Source organism: Notolepis coatsorum (genome assembly GCF_963971535.1).
Source record: "Notolepis coatsorum genome assembly, chromosome: 2".
In the NCBI taxonomy this organism is placed as follows: Eukaryota; Metazoa; Chordata; class Actinopteri; order Aulopiformes; family Paralepididae; genus Notolepis; species Notolepis coatsorum.
This window is the reverse complement of record NC_140166.1, coordinates 141,686,419-141,711,418: the sequence shown is the minus strand read 5'-3', so window position 1 is coordinate 141,711,418 and position 25,000 is coordinate 141,686,419. Positions and strand designations below refer to the sequence as shown.

At 40.8% G+C, this 25,000-nt stretch overlaps 1 protein-coding gene across 1 annotated transcript in view; it reads right to left on the bottom strand.

Annotated features, from left to right (window-relative positions):
- Positions 1-5,612: 5,612 nt before the first annotated feature.
- Positions 5,613-25,000, bottom strand: part of entpd3 (ectonucleoside triphosphate diphosphohydrolase 3) — a 112,789-nt gene continuing 93,401 nt past the window's right edge. The window contains exons 7-10 of the mRNA XM_084338200.1: positions 19,951-20,214; positions 14,506-14,616; positions 12,018-12,155; positions 5,613-7,424 (exon numbers count right to left, since the gene is read on the bottom strand). Coding sequence (XP_084194326.1) covers positions 7,236-7,424; positions 12,018-12,155; positions 14,506-14,616; positions 19,951-20,214 — 702 coding nt within the window. The 3' untranslated portion in view covers positions 5,613-7,235. The remainder of the gene's footprint in view (positions 7,425-12,017; positions 12,156-14,505; positions 14,617-19,950; positions 20,215-25,000) is intronic.

Genomic DNA, 25,000 nt, shown 5'->3' with positions numbered 1-25,000 from the left:
TCTGCGATATGAGGTAGCGTCACGACTCAGTCTCAGTCACGTCACAAGCAGGCAAGCAGCGCGCTAAAGTACTATAACCAATCAGAGCAATGTGTGTGGACAAGAGGCGGGTTGCTACAGTACGTTTACTGTCTGTAGGGAGGGGCTTTTAGACCCATGTTTTTTTTTGGCTTCGAAAAGAGGGACATCCTCTCAATATGAGGGACGCGGGACATTTTGGTCAAATGGTGGGACAGTACAACCAAAAGGGGGACACCTGGTCACAGTGTGTGTGTGTATGTGAGAGTGTGCAAACACAAGCTCCTGTCCTGTGCAGCACGCGGTGCAAATAGACCACAAAGCTAACCGGGTCACAAAGTCAAAGTCAAAGAATTACCCACTACATACAGTAACTCTATGTTTACCAAGTAAATGATGAACGGCTGCATTTATATATATTTACATTTATACATAACTTTGTTTTATCCAAAGCGCTTTACAATTTGTTCCTCACATTTTTACCCATTCACTCACACATTCACACACCGACGGCGGAGGCAACCATGCACGGTGCCAACCTGCTCATCGGGAGAAGTTATGGGGTTAAGTGTCTTGCTCAAGGACACATCGACACGGTGCCCGGGAGGAGTGGGAATCGCACCGAGAACCTCTGGATTACCAGACGACTGCTCTACCTCCCGAGCCACTGTCGCCCCCAAGTGAAAATAACCAAGTGAAATAACACAGGGGACTCTGGGGGGTTTAGTGGCAAAGTGTGAATGATAATCATAATCAGTTTATTCAGAATACACAGGCTAACATACAGTTCATTCAACCAAGTATAACAAACACGGCACATGTATATACAGTTATGTAACATCATCAGTAACATGTATACAGGGGTGTAAAGTACTTGAGTAATTGTACTTCGTTACAATACTTAAGTACTGTTTTTGGGGATTTGTACTTTACTCGAGTATTATTAGGTTTGTATACTTGTACTATTACTCAATTACATTAAAAAAAAAAAAAAAAAACATACTTTTTACTCCTTACATTTAAAATGCAGACCTACAAAGTACAAAGTGCAAATCTCGCAGGTCCAACTATTTTAATTTGTACATTTGTTTCTCTGGCCGAACTAACGTTAACGTTATTAATCCTGCTGCCGCACTTTATTTAAAAACAGACAATCAAATCCCCATAAATGGAAAATGAACCCGCCCGTACCCATGCTGATTGGTCCTTGTGCAAGACTAGAAAGCGGGGATCTTTGATTAAACACTATCAGAAGAATAGACAGTCAGAGTGACGAGCTACAGAAGATGGCCACAAACGACAAACTCTGACTTTTACTCGAGTACGATTTTGAGACGGTACCCATGCTTTCACTTAAGTATAATTTCTGTGTACTTTTTACACCCCTGCATGTAGACAGTTATGTAATGTCATCAGTAACATGTATACAGTTATGTAACATAATCAGTAACATGTATACAGTTATGTAACATCATCAGTAACAACAGTCAGTGCATACAGTATGTATGTATGTATGTATGTATGTATGTATGTATGTATGTATGTATGTATGTATGTATGTATGTATGTATGTATGTATGTATGTATGTATGTATGTATGTATGTATGTATGTATGTATGTATGTATGTATGTATGTATGTATGTACAGTATGTATGTATGTATGTATGTATGTATGTATGTATGTATGTATGTATGTATGTATGTATGTATGTATGTATGTATGTATGTATGTATGTATGTATGTATGTATGTATGTATGTATGTATGTATGTATGTATGTATGTATGTATGTATGTATGTATGTATGTATGTGTGTATGTATGTATGTATGTGTGTTTGTGTATAAATGAATGGACCTCGGTAAATATGCAATTTAACTGATAGATACACAACATTTATAAATTTATGTTAATTGAATTGTGTTGATGTTTCCATTTCTGCAAAATAAGTATGTACATTCTGTTTGGTTTGGTAAACATTGCACTATGAACAGTCTATCAGTACTGTATGTGTGTAGGGGCAGGTACAATAAGAATGTTCTTCTTCCTGTTCCTTTCGGCCATGGAATTTAGTGGATCATATTAAGTGAACTATATGTACTGTTGGACTGTAACAATTCCATATACGAATAAATAAAAATGAATGAATGAATGAATGAATGAATGAATGAATGTATACAGTTATGTAATATCATCAGTAACAACAGTCAGTGCATCCAATGGGAAAGATGTTCTCTCCAGGCCACAGCACTAATGCCAACCATATACTAACACATACTCAATATATACCGTATATATTATAATATACAGCTCAATAAATTAGAATATCATGGAAAAGTCTATATATTTCGCTGTATTGATGCAGTAATTTGTGCAAAAGGAGCCCCAACCAAGTACTGAGTGAACATACATGAACACTTTTCAGAAGGCCGACATTTCTATATTAAAAATATTCTTTTATTGGTCTTATTCAAAACTGAGATACAGAATTTTGGGCTTTCATGAGCTGTAAGCCATAATCATCCAAATCAAAACAAATAAAGGCTTGAAATATTTCACTTTGTGTGTGTAATGAATCTATAATCTATGAGGGTTTTGCTTTTTGAATTGAATTACTGAAATAAAATAACTTTTCCACGATATTCTAATTTATTGAGCTGCACCTGTATATTATAATATAATAATCTATATTCAGGCATACAGTCAGTGCCCCCGTCCTTCAGACATGTATATCCCTGTGGAGAAGACAAAGAATGCACACGGTTTTAGTGAAACCATCACAAAATGCTTCATTTCATCTTTAAAAATAAATTATAGGAGGGATGGGCTTTCTTAAAGCTGCTCTCTGTAGGTTTGGGAGATATTATTATTATTATTATTATTATTATTATTATTATTATTATTATTATTATTATTATTATTATTATTATTATTATTATTATTATTATTATTATTATTATTATTATTATTATTATTATTATTATTATATAATAATAATAATAATAATAATAATTATTATTATTATTATTATTATTATTATTATTATTATTATTATTATTATTATTATTATTATTATTATTATTATTATTATTATTATTATTATTATTATTATTATTATTATTATTATTATTGTTGTAGATTAACTCTACAATAAGAGCTTGAAATCTGTTTCCAATCACAGCGCAAATCTGCAAATGATAACCGTTTGAAACAAAGTGAACCAACACTGTACTTCCAGTAGAAGATGCTTTAATGTAAACCTGGTGGTAGGCACACCAGACACACCATATCTACAGACAGTACAGTAGGTTCAAACAGCGCTCCGGAGATCCAGTTCTCTCTTGTGACACGTCATATATCCAAGACTAAAGATATGTATATCGTACTTTATTTATACTTTTCAGTGAATGTGTGCAACACTGTGTAGAGTCTTTGGATGTGTGTGAGATTATGTGCAAAATAAATCAGCATTTATTTTAGGTGAAGTGCCCCACTGCGTCTATGCCAAATACAACGCAGTTCGGTTTCCGGGTTCCTCTGATTGGCCACTAAGCCCACGTGACCGCGCGCTAGCACCACCCCCCTTATCGCCCGCTGCCGCGCTGTGAAGCGGAAGAGCCAGCGAGGCGACACGAGGCGGTGGTTTCAGCAGCAGCGGCCGTCTTCTTCCGAGGCGGCTCATAAATGTCGATATTAATTGAAAATGGGGAACCCTGATGTAAACAAGACGAAAGTCTTTCTCTGGTCTGCATCACCTTAACAATTGTGTGTATTGCGCCGTACTGTATTGTACCCATTCTGCAATCTGTTAAATAAAGTTTTCATTCATTAATTCATTCATTTCTCCCCCACTACTCCCAAAAGTAACACTAAATAGATCAAGTACAACAACGCCAGACTCAAAAAACGGTGTTCCCTTTGGCGCAATACACACAATTGTTAAGGGGATGCAGACCAGAGAAAGACGGTTGTCTTGTTTACATCAGGGTCCCCCATTTTCAATTCATATAGACATTTATGACATACACAACATACATGACAGCTTTGGCTGTTTGTACGATGAAACAAAGAACTTCTAAGATATACATTAACTTGGATTTCAGTGATATTCAGCAGTTATGTCAGTGTTCTTAAAAGCTTGTAGTTGTGCATGTCATAAAAAAACAAACTCGCATCATTTGGGTATTTCTGAATGTTTTGGCATATGAGTCTATATAGGATGCATTTTTGTGTAATTGTTTGATCATAATACAGGACTAAGGAACATGGTATTTTTTTATTTCAAATTATATATATAGGACTATGTATAAAGAAACCATTTCTTCTTTCAGAAAGGCTGATATAAAGCTAATGTTTTGTGTAATTGTTATAGTCATTGAGGACCATTACATTTGTAGTATTAATCGTAGAATCATATCATATCAGTACCTTCAATAAAGAGTAGATCTGACTACTTTACTGAATTAACTATTACTGTGAATATCTCCAAACCACGCTCACAAACATTGAGTAACAATACCTTGGATGATGTAACTGATATGGATATTAGTCGCGCTACTGGAGAAAAAGACGCTGGTGGCTGGTACCCTTGACAGTTAAAAAAAAATAATCACTTTATTCATTCCAGATGTAGCTTATTTTTCCAATCATATTGTACTGAACAAAGATTAGCAACACATTTTCTTGCTGTGAATTCCTGCCTGAACATTCAAGACATGCTGTATTGCGTGGGGCTTTTAGAGAGGAAGATCCGTAGGACATCACAACGTCGATTCCTGAACGCAACCTCTGTTAAGGGGATGCAGACCAGAGAAAGACTTTCGTCTTGTTTACATCAGGGTCCCCCATTTTCAATTCATAACGACATTTATGACATACACAACATGCATGACATTAGGGATTAATAAGAACGAGCCGCTTCGGAAGAAGACGGCCGCTGCTGCTGAAACCACCGCCTCGCGTCGCCTCGCTGGCTCTTCCGTTTCACAGCGCGGCAGCGGGCGATAAGGGGGGCGTGCTAGCGCGCGGACACGTCGGCTTAGTGGCCAATCAGAGGAACCCGGAAACCGAACTGCGTTGTATTTGGCATAGACGCTGCCCCACTAGCACAGCCGACAAGGGGTCACATGACCCCTAGGCATTTTCAATAAATGTATCCTCGTCACTCGGTCGAGCTCCAGCTCTGTCACTCAATGACTTTTCCTAAAGTACCCGTTTTATCTGGTACGGTTTCTGACATTTCAAAATGACTTCAGGAAAATGGAATTAGAACGTTATTTCAGCTATTTCTGCTGAGCGGCCACCTCCCTCCCTCCTTGACCCTCCCTCCCTTTCACTCTCTCCCTCCCTTTCTCTCTCTCCCCCCTCTCTTTCTCTCCCTCCCTCCCTTTCTCTCTCTCCCTTTCTCTCCCCCCTCCCTTTCTCTCCCTCCCTCCCTCTCTCTCCCTCCCTCTCTCCTTCTCCCTCCCTCCCTCTCTCTCTCTCCTTCTCTCTTTCTCCCTCTTTCCCTCTCTCTATACCTCCCTCTCCCTCCTTCTCACTTCCTCTCCCTCCTTCCCTTCCTCTCTCCCTCCCTCCCTCTTTCCCGGCGGGAATTAGTGTAATTTTCTCCATGGCTGTGCTAGTGTTAAGATGATATACAGAATTCATGGTACCTCATGCACATAGGCCTCTCTACCTGCTAATCTAAATACTTTACCATGGAATTCCTTCATAATTGTGTCGTATAGCCAATCTTTCCATCGTCTTTTTATTAACATCATTTAGTAACATTCAGTGCAATTGTATTAAAGTAAAACTTCATAATTATCAACAATGCTTGTGGATGAAACGGATGAAATATGATGATCTTAAGTAACGTGTGTGCATGTGTGTCTGTGTATATAGGCCTACACAGGTACACCACACACGTAATTCAGCATTCACATGCTGTTATTCCAAATTGGTTTGCCTCGTCACGACGATGCTATGAAAAGGAAAACCCTTCCTGTGTCTTTAGTGCTGTTTTAGATTAAAGACGCTGCTCCCACTATTCATATTGTAATCTCACCACAGCTCCCTCTAGTGGAGACTTTCCCTTCTCAATTTAAAGGTGCTATATAGATAACATTCAGCCACTAGATGTCGCACTAGAGCACCATCATGTCATTTATCCAATGACATACATTGGCATTTTATTTGGTTGTTTGTTTGATGTGTGTTTTAATTATTTCCCTTACCTCTGTGATGTATGTATCGTCTGTTTTCTATTTCATTTTATTTTCTATTTTACTTTCCCTGTTACCCTCTTGTCCTCTCACCAGGCAGTCATTGTAAATAAGAAGTTGTTCTTAAATGACCCGCCTGGTGAAATGAAGGTTAAATAGAAATTAAATAAATACATCCAATCAGGTGCATTCCACATGAGGACACCTGAAGTAGGGAGGGGATACATGCTTGCGACATGTAAACAACAACATTCATTTTGGACCCGCAATTATTTTAATCATAAAGTAATGAATCAATAATATTTTTTTAGAATAGGGAAAAGCAATACTTTTATTCCGTTCCTTTCTAAAATGTGATGTATTATAATCATATGTATTATTGAAAGAAAGAAAGAAAAAAAAAATATCACGGTAGGCCTACATACAAATGTTATCTATAGAACCTTTAAAATGACAGCGATACTACTCACTAAAAACATGTCAAAACAAAAATCCAATCAACTCTTTGGAATGATCCAACTGGTTGCTTGACTCACATAATTGGAAGCCAAATAGTCAAAAGAAAGGCATTAGGTCTGCAAAGCTACGTCCGCTTGGTCCCTTTCATATCGTAACATGCCCCTCTGCTCTTCATACATGCTTCATACTGTACTGTACATATAATACATCATAACAGGCGAGTGTCGCGCCAGCTCAAACACAAACGGGGACTAATCACACATTCAGTGGTGACTTTTCAGGTGCAGGAACAAAGCATAAAGCCACTCTCGCACATCCTAACAACAGACAAGACTGCAGTTATTCCCAAGACCCAAAATGGCTGCCCACATACCCTCTCTGACTGAGTGAAGGGTAGTGTTTTTATTTATTTATTTACTTTTATAGCAAATCAAAAGCCTTTAATGGAGAGAACATGTCCTCAACCCCTAATTTCACCTCCGCCTTTGTTGTCGAGACATTTCAAACCGGTAACGTTTTCACCCCAGTCGTCGTGGTGGTGGTGGTGGTGATCAGTAGCAGGTGCGGACGAGGACGACGAAGAGGAAGACGACGGTGACGATGGTGAGGGCCGAGAAGAGGAAGATGAGTCCCGCGAAGACGGGGTTGGACAGCGGAAGGATCTCCTTGGCCTCAGACGGAATCATGTTGGACTCGCTGAGCATGTAGCCCAGACTCCAGCCCACGCTCGTGTCTTTCACCTGAGGAGGAGAGGGGCTTTAGTGTGTCTCGTGTCTTTCACCTGAGGAGGACAGGGGCTTTAGTGTGTCTCGTGTCTTTCACCTGCGGAGGAGAGGGGCTTTAGTGTGTCTCGTGTCTTTCACCTGAGGAGGAGAGGGGCTTTAGTGTGTCTTGTGTCTTTCACCTGAGGAGGAGAGGGGCTTTAGTGTGTCTCGTGTCTTTCACCTGAGGAGGAGAGGGGCTTTAGTGTGTCTCGTGTCTTTCACCTGAGGAGGAGAGGGGCTTTAGTGTGTCTCGTGTCTTTCACCTGAGGAGGAGAGGGGCTTTAGTGTGTCTCGTGTCTTTCACCTGAGGAGGAGTGGGGCTTTAGTGTGTCTCGTGTCTTTCACCTGAGGAGGAGGGGCTTTAGTGTGTCTCGTGTCTTTCACCTGAGGAGGAGAGGGGCTTTAGTGTGTCTCGTGTCTTTCACCTGAGGAGGAGAGGGGCTTTAGTTTGTCTCGTGTCTTTCACCTGAGGAGGAGGAGAGGGGCTTTAGTGTGTCTCGTGTCTTTCACCTGAGGAGGAGGAGAGGGGCTTTAGTGTGTCTCGTGTCTTTCACCTGAGGAGGAGAGGGGCTTTAGTGTGTCTCGTGTCTTTCACCTGAGGAGGAGAGGGGCTTTAGTGTGTCTCGTGTCTTTCACCTGAGGAGGAGAGGGGCTTTAGTGTGTCTCGTGTCTTTCACCTGAGGAGGAGAGGGGCTTTAGTGTGTCTCGTGTCTTTCACCTGAGGAGGAGTGGGGCTTTAGTGTGTCTCGTGTCTTTCACCTGAGGAGGAGGGGCTTTAGTGTGTCTCGTGTCTTTCACCTGAGGAGGAGAGGGGCTTTAGTGTGTCTCGTGTCTTTCACCTGAGGAGGAGAGGGGCTTTAGTTTGTCTCGTGTCTTTCACCTGAGGAGGAGGAGAGGGGCTTTAGTGTGTCTCGTGTCTTTCACCTGAGGAGGAGGAGAGGGGCTTTAGTGTGTCTCGTGTCTTTCACCTGAGGAGGAGAGGGGCTTTAGTGTGTCTTGTGTCTTTCACCTGAGGAGGAGGGGGGCTTTAGTGTGTCTCGTGTCTTTCACCTGAGGAGGAGAGGGGCTTTAGTGTGTCTCGTGTCTTTCACCTGAGGAGGAGAGGGGCTTTAGTGTGTCTCGTGTCTTTCACCTGAGGAGGAGGAGAGGGGCTTTAGTGTGTCTCGTGTCTTTCACCTGAGGAGGAGAGGGGCTTTAGTGTGTCTCGTGTCTTTCACCTGAGGAGGAGAGGGGCTTTAGTGGGTCTCGTGTCTTTCACCTGAGGAGGAGGGGGGCTTTAGTGTGTCTCGTGTCTTTCACCTGAGGAGGAGAGGGGCTTTAGTGTGTCTTGCTCTGTTTGCTTCCCTCAGAGCAGTTTCAGTGTAGTCTAGTCTAGTCTAGTTTAATTTAGTCTAGTCTAGTCTAGTCTAGTCTAGTCTAGTTTAATTTAATTTAATTTAATTTAATTTAATTTAATTTAATTTAATTTAATTTAATTTAATTTAATTTAATTTAATTTAATTTAATTTAATTTAATTTAATTTAATTTAATTTAATTTAATTTAATTTAATTTAATTTAGTCTAGTTTAGTTTAGTTTAGTTTAGTTTAGTTTAATTTAATTGAGTCTAGTCTAGTCTAGTTTTGTTTAGTCTAGTCTAGTATAGTCTAGTTTAGTCTATTAAGTTGTTGTCAGTTGTAATGCCAGTTGTAATGTCAGTACCTTGGTCAAGGCAGAAGGCATGCATGTCTGTTAGTACGCAAACAATGGTTGCCATGTCACAGCCATACTGGAGGAAATAGCACCATTCTGTGCTAATATTGTAAAAAGTTTTCCTGAGGGAAAAGAATGAGTCATCAACTGTTGGCCTTTATTTAGTCTCTCGTTGTGATCAGACCTGACTTTGTTTTATTTGGAAGAGACGGGATGATAAGATGCGCTGATTCAGGGGCTCATCAGTCATTAGTCACGTTCTAACAAGCAGTAAGCTTGTTACAAAGCCTGCATGAAGCCAGGCCTGATTAAAACCACTGAGAACCACTGAGAGGGAGGGAGGAGGGAGGGGAGGAGGGAAGGGAGGAGGGGGGGAGGAGGGAGGGAAGGAGGGAGGGAGGGAGGAGGAAGCGGAGGATGGAGGAGGGAGGGAGGGAGGGGAGGAGGGAGGGAGGGAGGGGAGGGGAGGAGGGAGGGGAGGAGGGAGGGAGGAGGGAGGGGGAAGGGAGGAGGGAGGAGGGAGGAGGGAAGGGTGCACGCTCCTCGCTCACTCTCCTCGCTCACTCTCCTCACTGGTGGTGACCTCATCATTGTCGAGGCCCACAGGACGGTGTCATCTGCAAACAAGCGGTACAAACAGGTGCAGTTTCTAGTGTCCAGGTGGTAGATGAGGGAGATGAGATGATGACACAGTGCTTATAGTGAGGGGCCTGACGGACGGGGTCCCAGTTGAACAGTCATTTATATGTCAATATGTCTGACATCATCATGGAGTTTGACACCGTTTGACACACGGAGCACTGGGTGACGAGCGTGACGAGCGTGACGAGCGTACGGCATGGTGTGACTCTGCTGCGAGAGACCCGGGGTTCACACTTGTTTTAAAGGAGAGACATGTCAGAGAAGATGAATGTCTTCAGTGCCGCGTGCCAACGACCACAACCAAGACTGTTAGCGGAGCGGCTGTCACGGAGGGTGGAGGCTATAACTAATGGGAGCCCTGGGGGGACCAAGTACAACACGGAGTAACCATTCAGCTCCTCACAATCTTGTTTTGTAGTCGTCCTCCTCCGACAAACGAACACACAGTCGCTCTCCAGTGTCTCAGACCCGGACGCCCCCCCCAAAGCCTTCGAGCGGTCACAGTAGCACAGTAACGCACTTGTCGACGGCTTTAGAAATCGGGGACAGGGGCGAGTGAACTGTAATCTCTGCACTTTTGGAAAAACGGCAACCGCGACGTGTGATTCATTCTCTGTCATCGCACGGCTCACACTCACAGCTTGGGAATTTCCTTTCCGTTGAGGGGGTTCGCTTGTGTGTGTGTGAGAGAGGTTCCGAGGCCCCCAGGGTAGCCTTCGTAGTGGATAGATGATCTGCTGTTGTTGTCCTGGTGAGTTTCCAACAGATGGAACGTACTACGAGAGAGATCTCTCTTTCAGCGCAGCGCGGCTGGATTAGATCATCTGCGTGTGCTACACTGTAGTACTTCAATGTGCGGCGGCGCCGATGTTTTGGCACGAGATGAAACGTTGGAATCATCGCGGCGGCCAAGTCCTTCTTGTAGTACTTCTTGATGTACAACATCTGTATTCTCTCTTGCCATTCTTTATTCTCTTTCTCTGTCTCTGTCTCTCTCTCTCTCTTCTGTAGACGAAACACCACGACATCCATCTGTATAGTTTGGTCCTCGGGGTGGTCCTGCGGATGAGTCGTGTTGTTATGACGATATGGTGCCTGTTTGTGTCCACGTCTGCTTAGATGGCTGCCTTTGAAGTAATGGAATCCAGTGTGCTTTTCATTTTTTTTTAAAGCACACTGATTTATTTAATGAGGTGAAACTTTCTTTTCTCTTATTTCACTTATTCTCCTCCTCCTTCTTCTTCTTCTTTGGATCCTTCTTCTTCTTCTTCTTGTTCTTCTCCTCCCTCTTTTTCTTCTTCTTCTCCTTTTTCTTCTTCTTCCGATCCTTCACCTTCTTTGTCGTCTTCTTCTCCTTCTTCATCTTCTTTTTTTTCTTCTTCTTCTCCTTCTTCTTGTTCTTCTCCTTCCTCGTTTTCCTCTTCTTCTCCTTTTTTGTCTTCTTCTCCTTCTTCTTGTTTGTCTCCTGGCCATTTTAGTTTTCGTTTTTGAGGACTGCATACTTTTTTTGCAAACCAAAACAACATACTTTATACTAATAGCACATGCATGATCCTATTCTCGTTTGAAAGATGACATTCTGACGTTTCTGATTCCAGAAATATTTTTTTTCACTTTTAGTGCTAACGTAATAGAGTACCATAGCAGGTCTGAACTTGAGTTGTAGAAAAACTTGTTACTCAAGTTTTTTCTGTAGAAGTTAGTAGTCCAGAGGTAGCATTTCCCCAGAAGGTGGTATGACTTACAAATCCACACAGACCCATAGCCTGAAGCCGTATGTAGTACATGTCCAAATGTCATAAAGATCCATTCAGAAATGAGTGATTAGGAGTGATTTTGGTCAACTGTGTACAAAAGAAAAACTCCGTTTTCTCATAGACTTCAATTCATTCGGCTGTTTTTCTCTTCCTGTTTTCGCTCGTTAGCCACACTCATTGGCTACAACCCTCCACAATCATTTTTGAGATCGGATCTAGATTGACGGAAGTACTGCGCCATGAGTCGGGAGTGGTATTTGCGCAATACGTGTACTTTGCACAAGCCTCAAATACCGGCATGTAACTCGGGAACTGCTGAACGGATTTTGGCGGATTTTGGCGCTATCGACAGGCAACAAATAAGCCTTCGATTCGATATATATATTGTATTACAAGATATGCACACCCGAGCCACTAGGGGTCGCCAAAGTGCCGGTGGGAAAATCGTCCTAAAAACCTCCCGTATTTGTACTTGTACCTTTCTTTGGAAGATGATGTTCTTCCAGGTGTCTCTGTCGAACTTGTAGCCGTCGGTCAGCAGGGTCAGGACGTAGTGAGCAGAGTAGCAGTAGCCCTTCAGGAAGCGCTCGGCGATCCAACTCCTCTTCTCCTTCAGCTGAAACAGAAACAACGTGGTTACTTACGCCATGGTTTCTTCAAATGTGATTTATTTTTCCTGCCCCGAGCTCATTGAAACATATAATCTATATTAAGGCTGTCAAAGTGAATGCATCATTAATGCGTTAACGCACAATTCTGTTAACACCACTATTTTTTTGAATGCACAATTAACGTTTTAGAAAAGAAAAAATATATATATATTTTTTTTACTTAAAAAATATACAGTATATATATTTTTACTAGACTTCACTCAGGCGTATTATTGATACTCTCATTGATACTATGTTTGTTTCTGACTCAAAGTGTGTCTGTGTGTGTGTGAGAGATAGAGAGAGAGAGGGTGAGAGAGATGAGGAAAGGGCAAGAGAGAAAGAGAGCTGAGAGAGTGTGTGTGTGAGAGAGAGAGAGAGAGAGAGAGAGAGAGAGAGAGAGAGAGAGAGAGAGAGAGAGAGAGAGAGAGAGAGAGAGAGAGAGAGAGGGGGGGTGAGTCCTCAGCCCTTGTGTGGGTGAATGTAACAAGTTCCTAACGTTTTCTTTCCCCTATTATTTCATGCACACTTTATTCATGTTTTAAATTATTATTTTCTTTTAAGTTATTTTGTGCATCACTCTGTTTTGAATTTGATGCAAATTTGCAATGCACGAGGGTCATCCTTTTGTGTTAAATGGCTGCATAAGGGCCCGTGTCGACCGGGGACGTTTTATGAGCTGTCAGCTCCTTTCTGTCATTAATTTCTATGCTACAGACGTGACAGGCGCGTTCCTTTTCCCAGCGCCGCGCCTCGCGTTTTAGCGCTCTCTGCGACTAGCGTTTTTAGGGCGGAGCGCTCCCAGCGCCTAAAGTTGAAACTAGTTCAACTTTTGGAGAGGAGCACCGCCGCTCATCAAGAAGGTAACTTGTTTCGACCGACCAATCAACATCGAGCAAGTGGCCGAGCCGGGAGTCGCGAGACTCAAGCAGATTGAGGTCCGGAGTTCTGGAAACGCTCTGGGCATCCATATTTTTGCTTTTCAAAGCGGTCCGCCTTGAAAAAAACGTCCCCGGTGGACACAAAGCCTAAGGGCCGTGTCCACAGATAGCAGATGACAGATGACATGTCACTGTAGCATTATGCTGTAAGATGGTAGGGTTGATAAGTCAGCAGAAAATGTCTCTTGTGTGCGTGCACACAAGATAAGATAAGGGCCCCATATTTGATCTTCACATTCTGGATGGTCGAGTCGAGTGCTCTCAGCATTTCATTTCAACTGGCAGCACAAACCAGTTATTTTGGTTAAACGCATTAAAGATATTTTTGTTACATCAATAGTCTGATGTCAGAACAGTCCTAAGTTTGTAGGTTAATTTAATGAGACATTTAATATCCATTTTGCCAAACAGACTGTTCTTGGGATGGCTGGGGTCCTTTATAATCCTCCAGGCCTTGCTGATGCACTGGTTGTTCTGTGAGCTCCCCTGACATTTATAACAACCGGTGCATCAGCAAGGCCCGGAGGATTATATAGGACGGTGGACCCCAGTCTGTTCCAACTGCTGCCTTCCGGGAGGCGTTACTGCAGCCTCAGAGCCAGGTCCAGCAGGCTCAAAGACTCATCAAGCCATCAGACTCATGAACAATACCTAAACAATTAGGATTTTACCCTGTGTTTTTATGTATGTAGTATTTTAAATATTTTTTAGTAGGCCTACTGTATTTACATTGTATTCTACTGTTGCACTTTTTATATCACCACTCTCAACACTCTCGTCACTCTTTCTTTGATCATTATTATGCTGGTTTTTATTGTGTTTTCTTTCGTATGTATTCTATTGACTGTTGTAGGTCGAGGGGGCAAGACCCCAGAAAGTTGCTCTTTTTGTATGTAAATGTGACAAGATGCAACAATAAAGCTGAATCTGAATCTGAATCTGAATCAGTGTCATCTGCTTTCAACCAGGAAATGCGAACGCGAAACGCATATTTTATAAGCTGCTAAATCTAGTGATCTAAGTCTAGGTTTAGTGATCTAAGTATTTAAATATTGCAAATGCCTATTACTGGGCACAGAGAACATTGGAAATATGAGTCATCTGGACTCAAGGAAATGTAAACATGAAATGTGTATTATAACCTGATGAATCTATAGTGATCTATGCACAAAAGCAATATTTTTTCCAACAAATCTCTGAGGTACAACAAGTTAACCCTTTCACTGCTGCACTACCAAACGGTTAACACTTTCACTGCGACAATACACAGAAGGTTAACCCTTTCACTGCCACACAACAGCAGGTTAACTACTGTATGTAGGCAGGTGAATGCCTAGAAGCATAGACTCAGAGAGCTCTCAGTACTATTACTTACCTCTGTCCAGTGTGTGTGACAGTATTTATTCATGGTGGTATTGAAGTCATCGAGCTCTGAGGTGCCGTCCAGATTTAGGAATTTTGCGGTGAAGTAGAATCCAGCATAGGCCTGTGAGGGGGGGGGGGGGGGGGGGGGGGGGGAAGCATAATTCATTAATTATTCAATATGTGAAAAACATATATATTTTTAAATTGTATTTAACCTTTATTTTACCCAGGGTAGGTTCTCTAAGCACGGATGCTCTTTTTTAGCTACGCCCTGCTTCACATTCACACAGTTCCATTCACACCTGGGAGCCGCCCAGTACAACCACAGTCTGACGCCGTTGGCCACAGAGCAACTCCACTGGAGCCGTTGGGGGTTTAATGCCTTGCTCAAGGGCTTCCCCCCAGCCCAGATCGTTCCTGCCAGTCCGGGGGATCGAACCTGGCGACCTTCCGGTCACAAACCCGCTTCTCTAACCTTTAGGCCACCGCTGCCCCCTATTCAGGGGATGGATGTTTAAGGGGCCAAACTGCAATTCAAATAAAGAGTTTTTTAGATTAGGTTAGATTAGATTAGATTAGATTAGATTAGATTAGATTAGATTAGATTAGATTAGATTAGATTAGATTAGATTAGATTAGATTAGATTAGATTAGATTAGATTAGCGGTCGGGTGGCATAGCGGAGATTGCGCTCGTCACCAATGCAAGAGGCTGCCGTCTCGCCTCCCGGAGTCAGCATTGCCCTGCGGCTCGGGCCGGTCGTCATACTAACTCGTTTTGGCTGAGTTAGGGGGAGGGAAGTCGTGGGTGGTAATCTGACGTTGTGGACAGCGACGCCTACAGGTCAGGTCTGGGCGCCTGCTCAGCGAAAGGCAGGAAATGGTGAAGGCAGCGTGACCTCCCACGCGTTACGCTTCACCAATGAGAGCCCTCGCTGCCAGGTGAGAAGAGAGCCACTGGCTGTCTCCACATGTGTCGGAGGAAGCATGTGGTGGACTTCAGGGTTCCCTTGTACCGACCAGTAGGAGGAACATGCGCACAACAGCCAGGTAGGGGAGGCATAACGACTAAATTGGGATGGGGAGAAAAAATTGAAAATCAGGCGGAGAAAAAGAGGATACAAATAAAATAAAATAAAAGATTATATTATATTATATTATATTATATTATATTATATTATATTATATTATATTAGATTAGATTAGATTAGATTAGATTAGATTAGATTAGATTAGAGCCATATATAATGTACAAGTGATTAAATATGATATCGCTGCTGTCGGGACAAAACCTCATAACTCCAAAAACCCAACTTTTCAGCAGATGAAAAAAACGAACACAGATTTGAGGGTGAATAGAGTTAGGAGGTTTAGACAGATGATCGGTTTAATGCTTTCCCATTGTTTAAACTTTGTAAAACCCACACACACATATGGAGGATGATCTACGGAGTTGATTTATATAAAATTAAAATTAATGAGTTAAAGTTATGAGGTTTTGTCCCGCCAGCAGCGATATATAGAACAAGCTACTGGTAAACTGATATATTGTACAGTATAATTAGATTTGATTAGATTAAAATGTGCAACGGAAAGTAGTTTGTCATCCAACCAGAGTGTAAATGTAACAGTAAAGTGCAACAGTAATATACAATGTACAGGTGATTAAACTGGGTATAACATAATATATAAATGAGTACCACTGAGTAATAGTGCTAATCAGATGTATGTACAGAGTTGTGCTGTATAATGACAATACATTTTTAACCTAATCTAAAGTGTTACATAGTGCCGGTTGTATTTATTTGTTAAAATAATTGATCTATGTGTTAAAATAATAGCTCTACATTCCATTTAACAATTCAAACAACGTATATACCACTTACAGCACCTTTTATAAAAGAAAAGATGTTTCTCTCTTTCCTCCCACCAGTGGCGAATCCTTGTGGAAGCCAACGGAAGCCATGCCTCCCTATATTCATATCAATTCATATCAAATTATGAAATATGAAAAAAAAAAATTAAAATATAATTTTTTTTTAATATAGTTTACATTCTTTTTCATCTGTGCATCTGTGTTTTTTTTTTTTTTTCTTTTTTTTTTTTATGTCTCCCTCTTCTCCTTCTCACTCCCTCTAACACACTGTCAGACTGTGCTCACTACTGCAGCTAGTATAGGAGAGAAGCAGTGGGTAGGTCTCTTTCTCCAGGCTTCCAGCATTATAGAGTGAGTCCAAACTCCAAATCCGATCCTAGCCAATCAGATTCGAGCTGACTGCCACTGTGCCACACCCTAAAAGTTTAAAACGGAGCTGGGAGGAAGACGTTCAGCATATTTTCCACCTGGAGGCGGGGCAGGTCAGAAGTTCACGTTTCCACCTGACTACCTAACGTGACATCCCATTAGTACTGAGGACCAGCGCAGAGCACACCACTGTGGATATTATGATTTAACAAATCTATCTGGCAAGAGGAGGACCACATTATTGACCAGGTAAGAACTGAGCAGCCTGACTAAGGACTAACTAACGTTATCAGGCAAGCTTGTATACCCTTTCATGACTGCAATGCAAGCCAAGGGCTGGAATACGCAGTAACTTATTCCTCCGTAGTAGGCAGGTTAATGTGCACCATCAAGCACTGCTTAAAAGCTAGCGGTGGGTCCAAAATATATCGGATATAAATGTCAAAGGTACCCAGCGTTCCATTAGGGTTTCACACACAGATGCGGCGGGGTTTGAAAGCTCGGCGTTGCTAATAAACATTTTAAATCATTTTTATAAACGAGTAAAACTGAGGCTGAAATGACTGCTTCCGCATTTTACAGTAGGAGCGCTCTGATGGCTGGGCGCGCGGCGCAACAGACACGTGAATGAATGAATGAATAAATGAATGAGAACTTTATTTAACAGATTGCAGAATGGGTACAATACAGTACGGCTCAATACACACAATTGTTAAGGGGATGCAGACCAGAGAAATACGTTTGTCTTGTCACGTTTGTCTAATAGACAGTCATATTCTCTCCCGGTGTTCTGCGGAATCCTACTCCCGAGTCCCTCCTCGAAAACAACACCGGCCGTATGTATATTTCTCTCCCACCCACCCACCCCCTCCTAATGTACAGTCCCCTCCCCATCATATGTATATACTCTGTCAGGATCTAGGGGTAACAGTACTGTATATTTGATGTCATGATGTCTTGTATGTCATAAATGTCACTAGTATGAATTGAAAATGGGGGACCCTGATGTAAACAAGACAAACGTCTTTCTCTGGTCTGCATCCCCTTATACAATTGTGTGTATTGAGCCGTACTGTATTGTACCCATTCTGCAATCTGTTAAGAAAGTTTGACTGGCCGCCGAGCCATACTGTAGTGTACATGGTGACTACTTGACTTAAAAAAAAAAAAAAAAAAAAAAAAATATTAATAAAAATATTTAATACATTTTTTTTAATAATTTTTTTTGGCTTCCCCTGTTATTTTACCCACGCGACGCCACTGCCTCCCACCCCCTAATTTATGTCGTTATGCCAGCGAGGATTTTCACTGGGAGAGCAGAACGTGTGTGTGCGGAGGTTCACCCTATTTCCCCCAAATCCCCTCCCTGCTGAACAGGCACCTCGACCGACCAGTAGGAGTCGCTATTGCAACGACCAGGACTCGTACCCCACCGGCTTCCCACCCGTGAACACTGCCAATTGTGTTCATGGGCACGACTGACCAAGCCAGAGGTACCGGTGACAGATGGATTCAAAGGTGGTAGGCGAGTGCTTAGACCTCTACGCTACCCAGCCGCGCCCAATTTACAGCACCTTTAAGATCTACACGGCACCATTGTGATTGTTATTTTGTATACTGTTGTTATTTTGTATATTGTATTGTAACATTGTTTCTTGTATAGTATTTTATGTTTCTGTATAGTATTTTATGTTTCTTGTATAGTATTTTATATTTCTTGTATAGTATTTTATGTTTCTGTATAGTATTTTATGTTTATTGTACAGTATTTTATGTTTCTTGTATAGTATTTTATGTTTCTTGTATAGTATTTTATATTTCTTGTATAGTATTTTATGTTGCTGTATAGTATTTTATGTTTATTGTACAGTATTTTATGTTTCTTGTATAGTATTTTATGTTTCTTGTACAGTATTTTATGTTTCTTGTATAGTATTTTATGTTTCTTGTATAGTATTTTATGTTTCTTGTATAGTATTTTATCTTTCTGTATAGTATTTTATCTTATTAGTATGTTATGTTTCTGTATAGTATTTTATGTTTCTTGTATAGTATTTTATGTTTCTTGTATAGTATTTTATGTTTCTGTATAGTATTTTATGTTTCTTGTATTGTATTTTATGTTTCTTGTATAGTATTTTATGTTTCTGTATAGTATTTTATGTTTCTTGTATAGTATTTAATGTTTCTTGTATAGTATTTTATGTTTCTGTCCAGTATTGTATGTTTCTGTATAGTATTTTATGTTTCTTGTATAGTATCTTATGTTTCTGTATAGTATTTTATGTTTCTTGTATAGTATTCTATGTTTCTTGTATAGTATTTTATGTTTCTGTACAGTATTTTATGTTTCTGTATAGTATTTTATGTTTCTTGTATTGTATTTTATGTTTCTTGTATAGTATTTTATGTTTCTGTATAGTATTTTATGTTTCTTGTATAGTATTTTATGTTTCTTGTACAGTATTTTATGTTTCTGTACAGTATTTTATGTTTCTTGTATAGTATTTTATGTTTCTTGTATAGTATTTTATGTTTATTGTACAGTATTTTATGTTTCTGTACAGTATCTTATGTTTCTGTACAGTATTTTATGTTTCTTGTACAGTATTTTATGTTTCTGTACAGTATTTTATGTTTCTGTACAGTATTTTATGTTTCTGTATAGTATTTTATGTTTCTGTACAGTATTTTATGTTTCTGTACAGTATTTTATGTTTCTTGTATAGTATTTTATGTTTCTTGTATAGTATTTTATGTTTCTTGTATAGTATTTTATGTTTCTTGTACAGTATTTTATGTTTCTGTACAGTATTTTATGTTTCTTGTATAGTATTTTATGTTTCTGTATAGTATTTTATGTTTCTTGTATAGTATTTTCTTGTATAGTATTTTATGTTTCTTGTATAGTATTTTATGTTTTATGTTTCTTGTATAGTATTTTATGTTTTATGTTTCTTGTATAGTATTTTATGTTTCTCTTGTATTACTTATTACTGCACCTTAAATGTGAGCCCCAAATCTCGTTGTATGAAAAAAATATAATGATAATAAAGTACAATCTAATCTAATCTAATCTAATCTAATCTAATCTAATCTAATCTAATCTAATCTAATCTAATCTAATCTAATCAATCTAATCTAATCTAATCTAATCTAATCTAATCTAATCTAATCTAATCTAATCTAATCTAATCTAATCTAATCTTACCATAAAGTCCCCCGTGATGGGAGGCTGCTCGACTCCGTCGAAGGAGCAGTTGGCTCCTCCAGAGCAGGACTCAAAGTCGAAGATGGACCTGACGATGGCGCCGCACCTGTTGGAGTCCGGGACGCCCAGCATGAAGATCTCCCGGTCCGGGTCGTAGTTCTGCGGGTTCTCCGTGCACTCGGTGTCGTAGATGGAGGACGCCTTGACGGTGGCGTTGAAACCTTCTGGGTAGCAGGGATTCTCTAAGTAGCTGCCATTTGACTCCTGGAGTAGAGGAGAGGAGTAGAGGAGGAGGAGAGGAGGAGAGGAGGAGAGGAGGAGAGGAGGAGAGGAGGGGGAGAGGAGGACGAGGGGGAGAGGAGGATGAGGAGGAGAGGAGGAGATGAGGAAGAGAGGAGGAGAGAGGAGGTGAGGAGGAGAGGAGGAGAGGGGGAGAGGAGGAGAGGAGGCTAGGAGGAGAGGAGGACGAGGGGGACGAGGAGGAAGAGAGGAGAGGAGGAGAGGAGGAGCAGAGGAGGAGAGGAGGAGGAGGAGAGGAGGAGCAGAGGAGGAGAGGAGGAGGAGGAGGAGGAGGAGGAGAGGAGAGAGAGGAGAGGAGGAGAGAGAGAGGAGAGGAGGATGAGGAGGAAGGGAGGAAGAGAGGAGGAGAGGAGGACAAGGGGAAAAGAGGAGGAGAGGAGGACAAGGGGGAAGAGAGGAGGAGATGAGGAGAGGACGGACGAGGGGCGTAGAGGACGGAGGAGAGGAGGAGAGGAGAGGAGGACTGAGGAGAGGAGAGAGGAGGAGAGGAGAGGAGGACATGAGGAGAGGAGGAAGAGAGAACAAGGGGGAAGAGAGGAGGAGAGGAGGAGGAGAGGAGGAAGAGAGGACAAGGGGAGAGAGAGGAGGAGAGGAGGAGGAGAGGAGGACAACGGGGGAGATAGGAGGATATGAGGATGAGGGGGACAAGGGGGAAGAGAGGAGGAGAGGAGGAGATGAGGACAAGGGGTAAAAGAGGAGGAGAGGAGGAGAGGAGGACAAGGGGGAAGAGAGGAGGAGAGGAGGAGAGGAGGACGAGGGGGAGAGGAGGAGGAGAGGAGGAGAGGAGAGGAGGACATGAGGAGAGGAGGAAGAGAGGACAAGGGGGAAGAGAGGAGGAGAGGAGGACGAGAGGAGGACGAGAGGACAAGGGGAGGACAAGGGGGGAGATAGGAGGATAGGAGGATGAGTGGGACAAGGGGGAAGATATGAGGAGAGGAGGAGATGAGGACAAGGGGTAAAAGAGGAGGAGAGGAGGAGAGGAGGACAAGGGGGAAGAGAGGAGGAGAGGAGGAGAGGAGGAGAGGAGGACAAGGGCGGAGATAGGAGGATAGGAGGATGAAGGGGATGAGGGGGAAGAGAGGAGGAGAAAGAGGACATTTAGATTAGATTAGATTAGATTAGATTAGATTAGATTAGATTCGATTAGAGTAGAGTAGAGTAGAGTACATTAGAGTAGAGTAGAGTAGAGTAGAGTAGAGTAGAGTAGAGTAGAGTAGAGTAGAGTAGAGTAGAGTAGAGTAGAGTAGAGTAGAGTAGAGTAGAGTAGAGTAGATTTGACATCATGCAGCCCAAGTACAGTACAATGAAAATAAGTTTGGCATCCAACCAGAGTGCAAATGTAACAGTAAAGTGTGATAGTAATATAATGTACAGGTGATTAAACTGGATGTAAAGTATATAAATTAGTACTACTGAGTAATAGTGCTAATCAGATGTATGAACAAAGTTGTATTCATATGTACAGTGATACTGATACTGATGAGTACTGTTCAAGATTCTAACTGGCAAGGTGGCCTCCACCTCTCAGTACTTTTGTCCAAACAAAAAAACATCTCGTAATAGGTTCACAAGATCTACCCAGAGAGGGGACTGCACTGTGCTGTTTAGGTCCAGCTTCTTCAGTCAGTCCTGTTTTGCAGTCAGAGCCACTCAGTTCTGGAACATCCTACCAACTGAAATAAGACACTGTGCTACCTACCACACCTCTACAAAAAAAAAACTCAAGACCTGGCTATTAACAAATCAAACATGTGACCAATTTTAATCAGTTCATTGTGTATTGTATTATTGCTTTTACTATTATCATGTTGGATTGTGTTGTAAATATTGTGTTTTAGGTGTATGGTTTTGTAACATCTTGCCAAAAGGACTACAGTTTGCGAATTAGCCAGCTGACTAAAACGGGCACATGTACAGTAATGTTGATTGATGTGTACTGTCCTTTTTAAATAAACGGTAACTGAAACTGTTACAGGTATGAAAACACTATGGTACAGTAGTAAGCTTGCTAGCAGTGTAATTAGTAAGAGTAGGTAAGGGATATGTACAGATATAGATATAGTATCGACAGATATGTAAAAAGCATTATTGTACATTTTATCATACAGAGTTATATGGGTTATTATATGCAGGTGTATAAATATAGAAGAATTATATGCAGGCATATTCAGTATATATATATATATATATATATATATATATATATATATATATATATATATATATATATATATATATATATATATATATATATATATATATATATATATATGCAGTACATAAATATATAAATGTATATATACCATATGTACTGCACTATTGTAAATACATATACATACATATATTATACAGAGTTATATGTATTTTAAGGTGAAGTTTAGATCATGTGGGTGACGGTGGCTCGGGAGGTAGAACAGTCGTCTGGTAATCCTGAGGTTCCCAGTTCGATTCCTGCTCCTCCTGGGCAGCGTGTTGAAGTGTCCTTGAGCAAGACACTTAACCCCATAACTGCTCCCGATGAGCAGGTTGGCACCTTGCACGGTCGCCTCTGCCGTTGGTGTGTGAACGGGTAAAATGTGAGGAACAAAATTGTAAAGCGCTTTGGATAAAATAACTATATAAATGCAGCCATTTAATGTACACTAGCTTCTGCATGTTCAGCAGTTGAATGTCTTAATTCATTTTATAGTACGGCCAATAGTGCCATACTTACAAACTCAGCATTTCAGCCACTGTCCTCTCTCCCAAGACATAAATTCTGTTTCAGCATTCAATCAGTGCTGCACTTATATATTATTTTCATATCATCCAGCCCCTGTGCATTTACTTAAGAGCTATGAGGCCAGCAAGACGGCATGGAGGGGCTGATCAATACATCTACAGCCATAACATAATGATCAATACATCTACAGCCATAATGCATCCTGCTTCGGACACTCACAGTCCTCCACTGACAACTGGGAGGTAATGGGTTGTAAACAGGCGCATGCATGGACCCACGCCCTAAAATGCATGTACATACACATAATGTACAAAGACACACGCACGCACATAGCCACGGCATCCTGCCTGCTGCCTTCATAGGGCTGTTTGTTTGAGGAATAAACAGGACTCAAGCAGTCATCTCCTGTTTTTGCCGCCCTCCCACCCCCTCTATGAGGTCCTAGCTTAGATGGGAACCCCTCCCACCCCCTCTATGAGGAGCTAGCTAAACTGAGAACCCCTCCCACCCCCTCTACGAGGAGCTAGCCAGGACGAGGAGCACGTTCAGCCACAGACTTATCCCCCCAGGACACACCACAAACCGCCTCGGCCAGTCCTTCCTGCCGGTAGCCATCAGGCTCCACAACCGTGGGCACGGACTGCTGCCAATAGCTGGAGAGCTAACGTCAGGAGAACTTGAGAACTGTTAGGACTATCTGACTCTTTATAATAAACACTGTTAGGACTATCTGACTCTTTATAATAAACACTGTTAGGACTATCTGACTCTTTATAATAAACACTGTTAGGACTATCTGACTCTTAATAATAAACACTGTTAGGACTATCTGACTCTTTATAATAAACACTGTTAGGACTATCTGACTCTTTATAATAAACACTGTTAGGACTATCTGACTCTTAATAATAAACACTGTTAGGACTATCTGACTCTTAATAATAAACACTGTTAGGACTATCTGACTCTTAATAATAAACACTGTTAGGACTATCTGACTCTTAATAATAAACACTGTTAGGACTATCTGACTCTTAATAATAAACACTGTTAGGACTATCTGACTCTTAATAATAAACACTGTTAGGACTATCTGACTCTTAATAATAAACACTGTTAGGACTATCTGACTCTTAATAATAAACACTGTTAGGACTATCTGACTCTTTATAATAAACACTGTTAGGACTATCTGACTCTTTATAATAAACACTGTTAGGACTATCTGACTCTTTATAATAAACACTGTTAGGACTATCTGACTCTTTATAATAAACACTGTTAGGACTATCTGACTCTTAATAATAAACACTGTTAGGACTATCTGACTCTTAATAATAAACACTGTTAGGACTATCTGACTCTTTATAATAAACACTGTTAGGACTATCTGACTCTTAATAATAAACACTGTTAGGACTATCTGACTCTTAATAATAAACACTGTTAGGACTATCTGACTCTTTATAATAAACACTGTTAGGACTATCTGACTCTTTATAATAAACACTGTTAGGACTATCTGACTCTTAATAATAAACACTGTTAGGACTATCTGACTCTTAATAATAAACACTGTTAGGACTATCTGACTCTTTATAATAAACACTGTTAGGACTATCTGACTCTTAATAATAAACACTGTTAGGACTATCTGACTCTTTATAATAAACACTGTTAGGACTATCTGACTCTTAATCATAAACACTGTTAGGACTATCTGACTCTTTATAATAAACACTGTTAGGACTATCTGACTCTTTATAATAAACACTGTTAGGACTATCTGACTCTTAATAATAAACACTGTTAGGACTATCTGACTCTTAATAATAAACACTGTTAGGACTATCTGACTCTTTATAATAAACACTGTTAGGACTATCTGACTCTTTATAATAAACACTGTTAGGACTATCTGACTCTTAATAATAAACACTGTTAGGACTATCTGACTCTTAATAATAAACACTGTTAGGACTATCTGACTCTTTATAATAAACACTGTTAGGACTATCTGACTCTTAA